This window comes from Chiroxiphia lanceolata, chromosome 6 (assembly GCF_009829145.1).
Source record: "Chiroxiphia lanceolata isolate bChiLan1 chromosome 6, bChiLan1.pri, whole genome shotgun sequence".
NCBI lineage: Eukaryota > Metazoa > Chordata > Aves > Passeriformes > Pipridae > Chiroxiphia > Chiroxiphia lanceolata.
This window is the reverse complement of record NC_045642.1, coordinates 5,735,136-5,750,157: the sequence shown is the minus strand read 5'-3', so window position 1 is coordinate 5,750,157 and position 15,022 is coordinate 5,735,136. Positions and strand designations below refer to the sequence as shown.

The 15,022-nt window shown below is 39.4% G+C and overlaps 1 protein-coding gene across 3 annotated transcripts in view; it reads right to left on the bottom strand.

Moving 5' to 3' along the window:
* Nucleotides 1-10,125, bottom strand: part of ANO3 (anoctamin 3) — a 133,890-nt gene extending 123,765 nt beyond the window's left edge. The window contains exon 1 of one of the 3 annotated variants that reach the window (XM_032690447.1): nucleotides 9,986-10,125. Coding sequence is in view for 1 of the 3 variants with exons in the window: in XM_032690442.1 (XP_032546333.1) it covers nucleotides 8,541-8,586 (46 nt within the window). In the remaining 2 variants the exon portion in view is untranslated. Of the gene's footprint in view, nucleotides 1-8,045; nucleotides 8,066-8,540; nucleotides 8,645-9,985 lie in introns of those variants that run through there. The other 2 variants (XM_032690442.1, XM_032690445.1) reach the window with 2 other exon arrangements.
* Between the last annotated feature and the right edge of the window lie 4,897 nt (nucleotides 10,126-15,022).

The window sequence follows — 15,022 nt, the reverse complement described above, 5'->3', positions numbered from 1 at the left end:
TGCTTATGGTCAACTTTTTAAAGTATTGGAGTGCATTGAATTCCAAAACCTTGCAAACATCATTAGGGGCACAACCTCTAGCAATTGCTGTTAGATAGCCAAGCACTATTACAAAACCCAGACAAAGTGCTCACCTGCATCTTTGAAAAATCTTTATACACATTGGATTGTGAGTAATTCAAAGACCCTCAGGTGTGACAGTGCTCAGCGGAATTTCAGCTAAATAAATTTTTTTCCTCAGGAAAAGATCAGCATTCAGACATATACAAACATTAATTGAATGCTTAATATATATCAAAAGCAAGGTTTTTAAATATAAATATGTATATCTCATATCTAGCTTTAAACGTATCAACAAAACTCAAGTTTTCCACGTTAGAGGAATTTGGGCATTCAGTCCTCTTCACTGAGACTATTCAAACCCAGCAACACTTTTGGCCATGTTTCAATTTCGCATATGATGCCAATACCAAACCAGAACTATTTTATATGAGAGGAAATAGTAGTGCACAGATCTTGCATTTTCTTGCATACATCAGCTGAAGGATACAGCCTCTGCAGAGTATTCAGCCACTCAGATTTTGCACTCAGGTAGTACCTGAATTCCTCTCACTGAAGATTTTGGCTTTATGCACATCTACATACACTCACAATATCACCTTCTTCAAAACTTGAACTTTGTCTGTGTTACTTCGTCCCCTTTCTTTTAGCAAGTGACTTTGAAATCGATCCTCAGTGCTGAAGCTGGTGCAGCTGACGTGGTTTGATGTGTTGTGGTGTGATATGTGCAAATCCCCGGCGTGCAGTCCTACTTCAGCCCAGCTAAGGAGCGCTGCTTACACAGAGAGGTCTGCCCAATATGCTTGGTCTGCTTTCACTACCTGGTATTGGTTTATCTCTCTACCTACCCACCCACTGACCATTTCTGTATCTCTTCATCAGTTCTCACCTATCTATATTTTTTAACTTTCTGTGCGTGTGTTTTAAAAATTCCTCCCTGTAATCTCTCAACTCATTCAAAAATTCTGGAAATTCTTAGGATTGCCTCCTTCTCCTAGCATTTTCACTGTTTGACCCCCTTTGCTTTTTTTGCTGCTACTTTCTCCTTCTATTAAGTTACTTTTAAAGCAACCACACAGAAAAGGAAGCTGAAGGATGAACACAAAATAGCCCAAAAATAAAAAGGAACTTCCTCCTCCCACAAAACCAAAATGATTAATGGTTCGGGAAAATAATTCATTAGAAGCACTGACTCCTTCGGTTTAATGAAGCAGAAAAATAAGAGAATGCAAATATTATACACATTAGACCTCCCGGCTTATAAAAACATACTATTGGTGAAGCTGCTAAACAAACAAACTGTAAGCAGTAAGGAAATTCTTGAGCAAGAGTAATTCTACTGAATCAGACAAGCAGAGAACAGAATATGACATTTCAAACATATTCTAATTCCAGGGCTTGCCAGCGTCACAGGAGCTATCTGGAGCATACGAGACCAGCTATAACTCTTGTGTAACTGTGATGTTCTTATGAATTTTTCAACGGCGATCTGAGAGAGCTCTAAATTCCTTTGTTTGTGCATCCTTCTTGAGCTAGGCTGCTACGCAGAAATCCAGTGACAAGCAAGAAAAACCATGTATGTTTCCGTCCTGTGTTGTTATTAAAGAAATCAGCAAAAACCATATGAACAGTGGCGATTTGTTGTTCAGAAAGGATTTCTGCAGACACTATTCAAACTACACTTCCTTTTCCTGAGTTACAGATGAAATCTAATTCAGCATGCTTTCATGATTTCTTTTCTTCCCCTCAAAAAGACCTTACCTTTAAACAGATCAGTTACATCATAAACGTTGCTATTTGCCTGATGTTTGTATATTAGACATTACACAAAAGGATAACTAAGATATTAATTTCTCCAAAACCTCATTTAAATAGTCAGATATATTGTGAATTAAACTGTGACCTCACCAGTCAGACAAATGAACAATTTCCTCCTTAAGTAACTGCACTGGCTTGAAGCCCTCACAAGCCAGATGATAACCCAAACTGAGGCAGACTCAGAGTCTCTTTCTGAGAAAACAGTGATGAATTTGCATTCATTGAGGCTCAGAGTTGTTAAAACATATTGCTGTACACTGTAGCTTGGTTTTGAGTTACACCTGCCTCCAATAAATAATCCACTGTAACATATGCTGTAGGATATACAGAACTGAACTAATTCCAGAAGGAACGTTTCGTAAAAGAGAATTTAAGATTTGTAACCCGAGTAACCCCATGTATGATGCTTTCTGCAAACCCCACTGCATGTCTGACTCAAGACAACACAGACACTCTTCAGCTCAGACAGGTCGAAGCAGAAAACAAGAGACCTTCATGTCGCTCAGCAAACTTGGGAATATAGCACAGTTACCTTCTGCTACCACAGTATGTCTAAAATACAAATGGCCATTTTTTTCCTCACTCTTCAGGGGAAAATAAACAACAAAAAAAGGCATCGTTACTTTTCCAGTTACTCCCTAGCCACCTGTGTTAACTGTAATGCAGGGCTCTTGGTACTATTACCTAAAATGATGCTTCAATTCTCATGGCTGCTGGAACTGTAAAATACCCTTAATCATAAAATATGTTGACTACTGCTGATTTTGTTGCAACGCTTTCCAACAAAAGCTGATATATTGAAACTACTATTAAAAATATTCCACAGAATTTAAACTGCCAGAGTTGCTTCATTTATCGTACTCATTTAGCAAATTTCAAAAATCTATGAAAAGCAGAATAAACCAACCAAAATATGAAAGCAGATCACAAACTTGCAATTTTATAGTGATACTCAATGAAGTATAAATGGTGAGAGTTCTAAAGCAAATGATTGATGGCAAGGGTTGCCTATTTTAACAGGTCCCTTTTGAAAAGCTTTGGAATAGGTACAAAGTTTTCCCACAGATGCTACTATATCAAGCTGTACTTAAACCAGAATGTAAGAAGCAAATGCCCAGACATCTTACCACAGTGTTTCGTCTGTAGTCAGATAACAGTTATGTAACATACCAAAATTTTCTGATATCCTTAGCTTTCTCATTTAAAATATTCAGTGGGGAAAAAAAAAAAAAGAAATTATATCTGACTTATTTCTACAGCACTCATGCACCTGCATAATATAAGGTTTAATACGTTGCATTTAATTATTATTTAAAAAAAATCTCCATATTTTATGCAAGTTACAACCCACAACAGTGTAATACAGAATAAAAAGACATATGGGTCCTTCAAAGGTGTCTGAGTGAAAAAGCTGAAGTGAATTCTAGATAGTGGTTGTACCAGGCAACACAAGTAAGAGAAAACACAGCCCCATTAAACACTGGACCTTGCTCTTCAGTGCCCCGAAAGAGCATTATAAATGACACTGTTTGAATATGGTATTGTTTTAAGGGACTTTATTAATAGCTGCATTGCTCTCAGCTTTCAGAGTCAAGATGAGGATGGTTTTGATATTTTCTGTATATGTTAGTGCTCCTTGGCACGAAAATTGAAGAACTGAGTCCAAAAAATTGCTTTACTCACACTGACATAGAAACTTGGCCTTTCTGCTCTGGAAAACAGTAGTGAAGAGTCACAATCTCTCATAAATTTTTGTATGACAGAATTCCATCTTCCAGCAATTTCAGCAGTCTCTTTGGACTATTAAGCTTACTAGGTTCACTCATGCCACAGAAGCATCAAACATCCTTGGAGAATTCTCCATGAGCTTCTTAATTACAAGTCCAGATTCCGAATAATGAAAACTCTGGAGCAATATAAAAAATGTAATCTTTACAAATCCTCATTCAAATTCACAAGAAATGTAAATTCAATTAACAAGTTGTTTTATAAAGAATACAAGTCATCAAAATCTTCGAGTAAAGTAACCACAACAAAAAGCTCTACCCCATAACAGTACTTCTCAAAGTATCCCAAAGTGATTTAACAAAATCAGTTAACGAAACAACATGAAGGCAGAGCTATTTACAGATTCTCAAGCCAACCCTCAATCCATCAAAACCACGGTACAGCCTCAAGTGGCTAATATATAAAATTAAGCAAAATATTTGGCAAAGATCAGGAGTTCAGATTTAGAACACGTCTTTTAGGGAGATCCCTGATTTCTTCAGAAGTCTCAATTTAAGCTATTTCAAGATAAACCCCCTGAGAGGCTAAATCAGTACTCTCAAAGAGGTATTGGGTACTGGAGTTGATGAACTCCTTCCTGACTCATTGAACCATTGAATTCCTTGACCAGGCAGCATGAGAAGCACCCCAAGTTAGCCACTGGATTTTAATCTGCAGTCCATGTTCCTAAATCTCATACACCAAGATAAAAGCAACTCAATTTTAAGGCACAGACATCTTTTCTTTTTCCCAGCATTGAACTCCTTCATTTAAAAGCTTTGATGGGGTATTAAAAAAACAACAATAGTCAATGAAAGCACCCAGTAAAGTATGCAGGAAGTTGCAGTCTGTGTATCAGGACTAAAGTCCTAGGTGTTTAAAATTTTAAGCATTGTAATTGTCTTGGCCTGCACCCTAAATGCAGGTTTATTCAAACCCACTCAGCATCAAGTATCTGCTACAAGTGCCTCTTGTAAATTAGGTTGCCTTTCCTTCTGAAGGATACAACTTTTCAGTAGAGCCCTCTAATTAAACAAGCATATTACAAAAAAACCACAAAATCTACTGTAAGGCTGCCATATATTTTATGTCCTACATTTAAAAGATTTTGATTCCTAACGAGCTGTGTTCCCTTGGAATTATTAAGCTACAAATTTCTCCTTCAGGAATAACTATCAGTTACTTGGCAGTTTTAAACAAACCTGTATATTAAATTCTGAGGATGACGATTTTTCTTTTGTAAAGGATGGTTGGGAAGAAACCAGTAAATAATAAACCTTTCTTCCCCTTTCCTCTGACATAATTCCTCAGAGGCCATAGGTTGCATCACCTTTTGAAAGAGTAAAAAGTATAAAGGTATACGTTCAATAATACAGTTTTAACTGATAATATTACTGAGGAAACTAATTTCAGAAAAAGCAGTTTCTGCCAAAGCAGAGGTTAAAAATAGCCACAAAATACTACACAGATGGCTCAACAGATCTAACATACTGCTGTGCAGAGACACAGATTAGTCTACCTCTAGGACACTGCTCTTTTCAATAGGCATATCTTTGGATACATGCAGAAGAACAAGAATTGTGGGGGTGAAGAAGAATGAGATCCATTTTTTCAACCCTCTCAGTGTCTTTTTATAACACTATGTTGAGCTCTACTGCAGCTTTTGAAAACTGAGGGTTGTAGTCTGCATACACAATCTGAACAAAGAGCAAGACAAAAAGGAGCATAATGGCAACCTCCTACTCTGAACACCACCTCACTCTGTCAAGACGGAAAAGATAAATTAAAAAAACAACACTGTCTAAACTCTGAACAGAAAGAAATCCTTGGGATATAAATGCACTTTCCCCCCCCTTTTCTCCTCCCAGTTGCAGATTCTTAGACACCCAAGAGACTGAAGAAGTTGGTCTTCTTATTCTTCCAAGCCTTGTAAAGACAGCTTTGGTGCTGAAACCACAACTTCTCAGCTAGAACAAAATGCTCAGAGTAGGTGAGGAAAAAAATGCTCTCCAGCTTATTCTGTCTCCCATTTTGAAAATTACCCCCTCTTCAGCAAGTGAGTTTGAATATTATATTACCTGGCAAAAGGTAGGTTCTGTTGCTAAAAAGGTTAAAATCATTTTCTATTTGCTTTCAGAAAATATGAGATTTGCTGATGTATATCTTTCCTATATGATTGAGAATCCACAGAAAAACTATGCCTTTTCAATCAATCCCCCCAAAGAAATGAACCTTGGTCTTAATGCAAGTGAAGCATACATGGCACAGCTGTGATGGGCAGTTGGCCATTTCATGAAGATTACCATTGATTCTGTAAAAAAAAAAGGGAATTTAGGGCACTGTTTTGTGAGCAGCTAGAAAACAAACAGCGCATTTAGTCAAAATCTCACCTACAGTAACAAATTACAATAACAGAACTAATAAATCTTAAATAGAAGACTGACAAAAAATAGGAAATTAAAAAAAAGACACCATGAGATCAGTGCCTATGAACTTCAGAGTACCAGATACTCAGCTTTTTTTAAATACCTGATGATAAGATGATGAATTCTTGATTATGATTTATGTTTGCTTAATTTTGCTGTAGCCTTTTGCCCAAGATTTCAAGCTGTCCTCCCCCATCCCTAATAGCTTTAGGCCAAGGAAAACAGAGACTGAACCCATTCACATGCATTTAGCACACATCACACTGCATATGAGAATTTTGGGATACTCATGTTAGTCAGTCCTGTTGTTGGGTCTGGCAGAGATGGAGTTCATTTTCCCACAGCAGCCCTCCCAGTGCTGTGCTTTGCATTGGTAGCCAGAAAGGTGTTGATAACACCCCGGTGTTTTGGCTACTGCTGAGCACAACATCAGCATTGCAACAATCCTTCCCCAACTGAGGGCAAGATCCTGGGAGGAGACACAACCAGGCCAGCTGACCCAAACCAACCAAAGGGATATTCCATACCACATGACATCAGCTCAGATATAAAAGCTAAGGAAAGGAGGAGGAAGGGGTGGCATTTGTTGTTTACAATATTTGCCTGCTGAGCAACTGCCCTGCATCCCAAAGCTCGGCTTCCCAGGATGTGGCTGGGCATTGCTTGCTAATCGGAAGCAGAGAAATAAACCTTCGCTTGTGCGGGCGCAAACTTTCCCTTCCTGCTTTAGTAAACTGCTTTATCTCAACCTACGAGTTGGTCTCCATCTTATCCTCCCTCCTCTGTCCAGCTGGGAATGGGAGTGATAGAGCGGCTCAGTGGTCACCTGGCACCCAGCCAAGGTCAACCATAAAGAGCATCTTCTCTTTTCCAAAGTCTGATGAGTGGCGACGCACCTTAATCAGGATTTCTTCAGGAATAAGGAGATGAGAACAACAGTCTCCTCAAAAAGTAAACGGCAAAACCCACCTGGTTCTTGTTTTATGACTAGTGCAGACATACAGTTTCATCAATCACATGGCATATTGATCATGAGTTTGAACACAGAACTAGAACACTTGACAGTTTTGGGGTAGGTTTTTCAAAGATCATTACAGAACAGCTGCACTCCTCCTGAAGAGCCTTGACAGCGATTCTGGAGCTTGCAAATCGTTTCTGTAATATAAGACATATTTTCATAGTTTCTTACGAAAGACTAATAATTAATGCTGTGGCTCCAAGTCACCTAATGCTTTTATAAACACAGACCTGACAGTTGAAAAAAGATTTTTTTATACTAATTTGAGCCTGACTAAACTAGAGTTCTTACAATTTGAAATGGCACCACTCATTACCCCACAGGAGACTGGCATAAAATGCAAAAATGCAAGGAAGTAAATTTATTATGGGATTACCAGAATGGAATAAGTGCTTTGAATTATTTATTTTCAACTAACCATTCAAGGAAAAGAACTTGAATGAGGTAAAATCCAATAAGTGACCTCATGATTTATGTACAAGGAATACCATTTCAAATCATAATTTATGGCATACTATGCTATGAGAAAAATAAAAAAGTTTGTTAACAACTAAAACGACTGAAAGAGAACAAAGTGAGAGAAATCTTGGTTGTATCTTATCTGTCAAAGTAAAATTAGAGAGAAAAAAATACAGTACAAATACTGGTTCCAGGATCGAGAAAAAATAAATAAAGCTTATTAAGGGAATTATCTTTTTTTCTAACATGAACACAATATAGGTTTTATAGCGATGGCTATTCCAACTGCAAATTCCCCTTTGTATTTGCTGACCAGCAAGAGCTTTTGTTTGCCAATTAAAAAAACCAAACGAACAAAAAACCCAATACATGGACTGAACCGAAGCTGTATGGGCATTTTTAACACCGGAGCCCCACTCACAATTACAGCTAATATTCTTCTTCAACATTTATACTTGGGAAACAGCACGATACGAAGACTAAAACCTGAAACAAACCTAGGAACAACAGCAGTGGAGGAACAGAGGAAGTTCAGTGAACTCCAGAGGGTGAACGACCTTTCCACATCACACGCGTGGGCATCTCCAGAATCACCTGTACAGCAGCCGAGAACCAAAGCAGCACCGCGTCTCGGGGAGAAAAGCCTGGGCGGGGGAAGGGGGACCGCGCGGGGGTCAGGGCCGGATCGGGGGTCCCCCGAGTCCCCCCCAGCAGCCGGGTCGCGCAGAGCTCGGTTCGCCCCCCGGGCTCCCTGCCCTGCGCCGCAGCCTCATGACTTCACACCCAGCCAAACACACCCGACAGCATCACTGCGCCTCCAGAGCAGGACCCGCATGCGGACACCCGCGGGCAGGACGGCGGGCACGGACACGGGATGCACCTGGAACCTGCGGGAGACACCGCACGGACCCCGCGGCCAGACCCGCCCGCCCCCTCCCCGCGCCCCCGCAGCCGCGCGGGGCCTCCCGGCGACCGCCGCGGTTCGCACTGACCTTTCTGCTGCCGAAAGCACTGGATGGAGCCCGAGTGGTGAACCATCCTGGCGGGGAGCAGCCTGCCAGCTGCCAGCCCGCCGGCTGCGGCGGCGGGGGGGGCGGGCAGCAGGAGCCCGGCTGCGCGGCCCGGCCCGGTCCGCCGCGCAGCGGAGGCCGAGGGAATGGCGCCGGCAGCCGCCCGGCGGGAGGGGGGCGGCGGCGACGCGGGGCCCGAGGCGGCGAGGGGCGGGCGCGGAGCCGGCGGCGGCCCCTCCGCCCGCTGCCCGGGGCAGGGGAGTCAGTCTGCGGGAACAGCCGTGTGCGCCCTGCGGCGGGCAGCGCCCGGGCTGTGGGGTGCTCCCGCTGCCTCCCGCTACCCTCGTCTCCCTTCAGCAGACAGCAGGTGTTCCCGCTGAGGTGAAGGGCAGCGGAGTAAAAATGTATCAGATGCATTGACGTCTCAGCGTTTGCGATTAAAGTTTGTACTAGACGGCCACCACCCCCCTCGTAGCGCCGCGGACCCGAGTTGCGCTACCAGCTTTTTTCTTTTTTCTTTTTTTTTTTTTTTTAAACTTACAGTCTCGATCTTACTGGAGATAGCTTTTTACAAAAAGACATTAAATTGCACACTGAAGCCCTATGTGGCCCGTTTCTACGCTACTTGTGTACAGTTTCCCCTTTCTCCACAGTGTATGCCAAGAGCCTCATTCTGGACGACAGACAATTCAAACTTTAAAGGTTTTTATTTCTTTCCTTGTCTCTGGTCACATTAATCTCTGAGTTCTGAGAGTAAGTTTTATTATAGTATAATTCAATTCCTGTAAAATGTTTTTGGTTTAACTTTTCCTCTACAATGTTCTATTTTTTTGATTCTCCTAAATTCATTCAGTCCAGCCAGCATCTCACAGGATCCATCTCCTCCGTTTAGGGATACACACATTATTTACTCAACAGAAGTTAATTCAATCACCTACTGTAACCTATGCAGTTAGCACAGATTACAGCATTCCTTCAAAGTTTGTGGCTTCCTTTGTGTGCTTGATGTACAAGAGATTTCCTCTGACAGTAAAGCAAAGGCAGAACTTTCCCACAGCTGATTGGGGCTTGTAGTACACCATCTGCCTAGAAAATTACATAATTGCCATCCCTTACTACAGGCCAGTCTGTGCTATAAAGTTGTGCTACTTAGTCTATATCAATGTAGTTAAACAACCAGGATAGATATATGCTTTTTGTTCCAATATAAGAATGATTTTCCCTTATAAAAAAATATTAAACAACCATATGTAAACCAATGCATCCATGCATGGGCTCTTACAGATAGATAGGCAAAATAAAAATTGCATCCTAACTGGGGAACTATTCTCCAGTACTTTTCTCTAGAGTATAACAGACACTGCTCTTACATAACATGCAGCTGACACATCCCATTGATACCATAAGGGAAAAAAAAATAAACTTACCTCCTCAGGGGTAGCTGACCAAATTTTGGGTTTGTATGGAACATTTGCAGAAGAGTTGTTGTCCGTTAGTTTAGGAAAAGATGCAGAAGCTATAGTGCTGTGTATCCTACTCATTTGTCATTCTCCGGTGGCTCTGCACACTGGAGATAATAGATGAGGCATTCCTCTGCACTCCTGCAATTTCAGGAAAACTGCTGGGAACAGCTCTTTCCTGCTGAGAGACAGCACTATAGATGTTGCATGGCAGAATAAGTCAACCAGGCTGACTCTTGTTGATCAACAAGTGCTGGCAAAGTAGAAGCAAGGCAATAGAAGAGGTAGAATTAAGTCCTTGTTTACTTTCAAGCTTTACTGTAGACATTAGAATGGATTCACAGGCATTAAACCCAAATCTATACCCTACAGCTGAGAGTCACTGGGGGGAAAAAAAAGAGAGTATAATAAAAGCTGTAAACTTGGTAGTTAATAGTCATAAGCAGTCAGCAAACAACAAGAGTGTAGTTCTTATACTGTAATGGTCTAAACCTTTGTCATGTTCTAAGTCAGATTTACTTCTTTGAGAAACCTTGGCTGATACCTTTTGGCTTGAAGGTGAAGTGGAAGAGCAGCATACATTATGCTCCTTCTCTTACCAGAGCAAAACAAAAGAGGACTATTACCGGCTCTCCAATGATAATGATCTACAAAATGCAGAAAGGAAGAAAAGGTGCTGATAAGTAAAATTACAGCTGGAAGAGATTATCACACTCATCTTGGAAAAGAGGCTGTCAGCTGCCTGGTGCTCATGGCCGTCCTTCTAATTTCTGGTCCACAATCCTTCATGAAGACTTATTGAACTCCTGAGTTCAAGCAGATTTAACTGACACTATTAATGCACAGAATGATGGGAAGAGAAAGCCAGGGTAAGGTAGTGCTCAGAAACCCTGCAGAAGAATTAAATTCTGAGACCAGAAGATAGCTATTTTTCTACTTTTTTTTTTTTTAATAACAAAGCTCTATTTTTAACAGTAAATGGCACGTATGCATGAAACTACATATACGACAGCTGGAGGTAAGGTCTGCAAAGAGAAGAAAAAAAATATCTCTACAAAGGTGTTTTAAATTAAATCCTTCACACTGACAGCTGACTAAGATGGATAATTGTAAAATATGATCCTATGAGGACCTGGAAAGATAATTCTTTGGTAAATAAGGAGAGATTGGTCCAGTTCAAAGGTACTTTTAGAGTGCAGATAACAGAACAATTAAGAATTGATGGCTAAAATATGTAGGAATGCATACACTCCTAGGCTTCACATGCACAGGCTACACTGGCTCTGAAGCTTATTGAAATAAAAATCTACCATCACACACACTGTCTGATGAATACCTCATCTTTTGAAATAATTAGTTATATTAAGCTAAGTCTTACATTTTTCTCTGTGTAAGATTTTATAAATCTTTTCTAAAATATGAACACTCTGAAGAGATCTAGAGATCAGAACTAGACCAAAATCTTCTATCTCTACAAATCAAAGAACCGAAATAACAACTAAAAAGCTTAAGGTTGATGTTGCTGAGTGTTTACATAGGTTTTAGGTATTTGGTTTTGACATTAGGGTTAATTCTCTTTGATAGGTAGACATGCCTTTTTCATGAGATAAAGTCTTTTTCGGAAGAGATTAGAAAATAAGATTTGCTGGTTTGGTCTTGCTTCATAACACACGTAGCTCAATGCATATCTGTATTACTTGAAATAGGTAAAAATTCTGAATGATAAGAATGGGAGGACTGAGTTATTTTGCCACTAGAACAGGCTATGAGAGAGATATGTTTTAAATTCCATTCTCTTTTTCCATAGTGCTTTTCAGAATGTCACAAGAAATAGAACCTTAAATTAAAATCTAATTAGTCTGTGATGTGTTTTATGCCAATTATTTCCTCAAGAAATATAGCCACCTCAAAAGTTAACTATAACCAGCTGTTAACTATTGTCCAGAAAGGAAACTAAACTTACTCCAAAAGAAACTCATGAGGTTCAGTGAGTGCAAAGTTTTGCACCTGGAAAATCCCCATACATCAATTCAGGCTGAGCAGCAGCTCTAGTGGAAAGGACCTGAAGGTTGTGAGAAGCATCAGCTTGAACACCAGCCAACTGTGCACTTGCATCACAAATAAAGAAACCTTAGGAGAAATGTATCCAGCCTATCAAAGGGTTATTAATCCCATTTACTTGGCATGACTGTAGCTGCACCTGCAATTTTGTGTCTAGCTTTCCCACTTCACATCCACTCAATTCAGGAAAGGTGTTAGAAAACTGGAAAAGATCCATAAAAGAGCTGCCCAAGAAGGTCAGGGGTCTACAATATATAAACTGTGAGAAGTTGAAGAAACTGGGTTTATTTCATCTGAAAAATAAACTAAGGAGTTCCAGCAGCCTACAATTCTGTGAAAGTCACTTGCAAAGATTGCAGGGCTAAACTCTTTTTAGTGGTAAATGATCTGATTAGTGACAATAGCCACACATGATGGCATGGGAGGTTCAGATTGAGCACTAAGAATAAGTTTTTACAGCATTGGTAATATAGCAACAGAACATGTTACTCAAAAAGAGGTGAAATATCTGTCCTTGAAGGTTTTCTGGTGATGGCAGTGGTAAAGCTCCCGAACAGGAGGTTGAACCTGCAATGGTTAATATAAAGGATGTAATAAACAGCACATGCAAGGGAGTTGGAACCAGAGAAATTCAAACCCGCAGGCAGACACACAGTTTTGAATTTTAATTAAAATAAACTCTAAAGTTGAGTTGATTTTTTCATATATGCAATGACAAATTTTGTTGCATGTGTGCTTATGCAGCTTGTCAAAGCACAAAACAGCAAGATGATATTAAATGTCTCTCCTCAAACATTTCTAAAATTTTTGCAAAATACAATTTCTAATCAATTTGCAAGAAAATTTTTGAAACTGGGTGATTTTTTAGTCTAAAATGTTGATTGAGTAAGGACATTAAATGTTTACAGCAGCACCCAAAATTATTTATTCTCTCTCAGATTTTATATAATACATTTAAATAGTATGAAAAATCAAGATTTACAGAATTGTTGAGTCCCTCTCTTTCAGGAAGGGCTGTTCTGTACTACTTAAAGCTCTGAAATGCAAAATTCATCTTGTTCAATATCTGCAGTAAAATCGATTGCAAATGTTCTGATCTTACTGAAAACAGTGAGAATTTTGCCACAGACACTAGCACAATGAGGAGGCCCTTCATCTCTCCTGAAGCTGTCAGTCACTGTGGAGAAGGTCTAGAAAATAGATTATGAAGCATGCTAAAGTGTAATAGATGAATTTAAAAATTGAACTTTTTTATGAAGATTTTACTTAGTGTTGCTAAGACACTAACTCTTGAAGTCTCACTGATTTCCATATTTTAATATTTCATTTCTATGGTAATTTAAGAGACATTTTCTCTTGATATAGATAGAATGTTCTTATATCCATGGAACTGACTGTGTTTTCTGACTGGTATAAAGTGTTTGGGACTCAATTCTGTAGCTCACTGCAGTTGTATCCATACTTCTGTGTAGATCACGTTTGTATCCTGATAATTTCCCTGAATAGGCTTACTTTTGCAGTTTGGGCATTAATTTATCCAGCTAACATGAGAAACAGAAAGAAACTTACAGTTTGTATGTTTACTAAAATTTAATTTCCCTCAGTAAAGAAGCCAAATTTTGTTGTAAAATATTTGGGTCAAATGCCAAACTAGAACTCTAAGGAGTTCCTCATTCTTGTGCCTGCTGTACACTGGAATCCTTGGAACAGAAGTGAAAAGATGAGTGAAATGTCTGTTGGTAAAAAACCCTTGGATAGTAATGCAAAGAGACTAAAAGGAAAGCACTAATGTCAAGAAATAGGCAGAGGGAAAACCAGAATTATAATAGCAGCATCCAATTTACATGCCTATACAAACTTTCCAGGTAGCCAAACTTCTACATTGTCATATTTTTTCTTTTCTACTACACTTTTCAGTTTTCTTATTTCACATTTTATCTGAAACAAACAGCAAGAAAGATTATTCTTATCCAGCTCTGCAGTACCAGCACTGATTGACCCCAGCACTCGCAAAAACATTTTCCCAGGGGATCTTAGTTACTAATTCCCTGAGCAGTCTGCTCTCCTCATGTCCAGAGTTGAGGTTTTACTGGCACTTTTCCTCCATTAATTGGTGTTGTAATGGCAGTGAACAATGAATAAATTTTGTGATTAGGAGTTTATTGACAAAAGGCAGCCAAAAATATGTCAAGGAATTATGTGAGCCTGGTACTCCATGTTGATTCTACTTTTTAGTACACTGCAGCCTAACAAAAGAATTCATTGCCCAGTATTTATGGAATAGTTTATAATAGCATCCAATGCATATTTTTGAACTGTAAATGTAGCTTCTGAATAAAAGATGTTTCCCATCACATGAGTAGATGCATATGACAAAAATGCTTCCAGTCACATCATGATGATGGAGCTATAAGGAGAAGGTTGGCAGAGCTACTCCCTCAGACACAGCCTGTCTCCCCCTTATATTTAGCAGCCAGAGGAATTAACCCCATCCCAACCAACAGGTGGAATAGGTTAATTGCTTATAATTTTTTCTGCTCTCCAGCTGTAATAATTCACATCAATAATGGCTTATTAAGAAACAAGAGGCTTTTTTTCTTTCAGCTTTAATTCATTGATACCATTATTCAAAGTTATCCGTGGCTATTTTTAGTTGTATTTGCACTGTAACACTGACATCCACTGGCCAATGTAAATAGTGGCAGGTAATTTTCCACTGAATAGGACTTGGTTATTAAATATCTAAACAGATTTACTTAGGAATAAAGTAAATAAAATTGAGTGTTCATTGTCCAGTGAAATATTGAATATATTAAAGATTATGGTACTTTGATATTACAGATTTTACATTTAGGGCTAGTCTCCTCAGATAAGGAGGTAAAGCAAAAATACAGCTAAATCTATCTCAGCAGCAAAAGAAAAGTAATCTGAAAATAAATATTC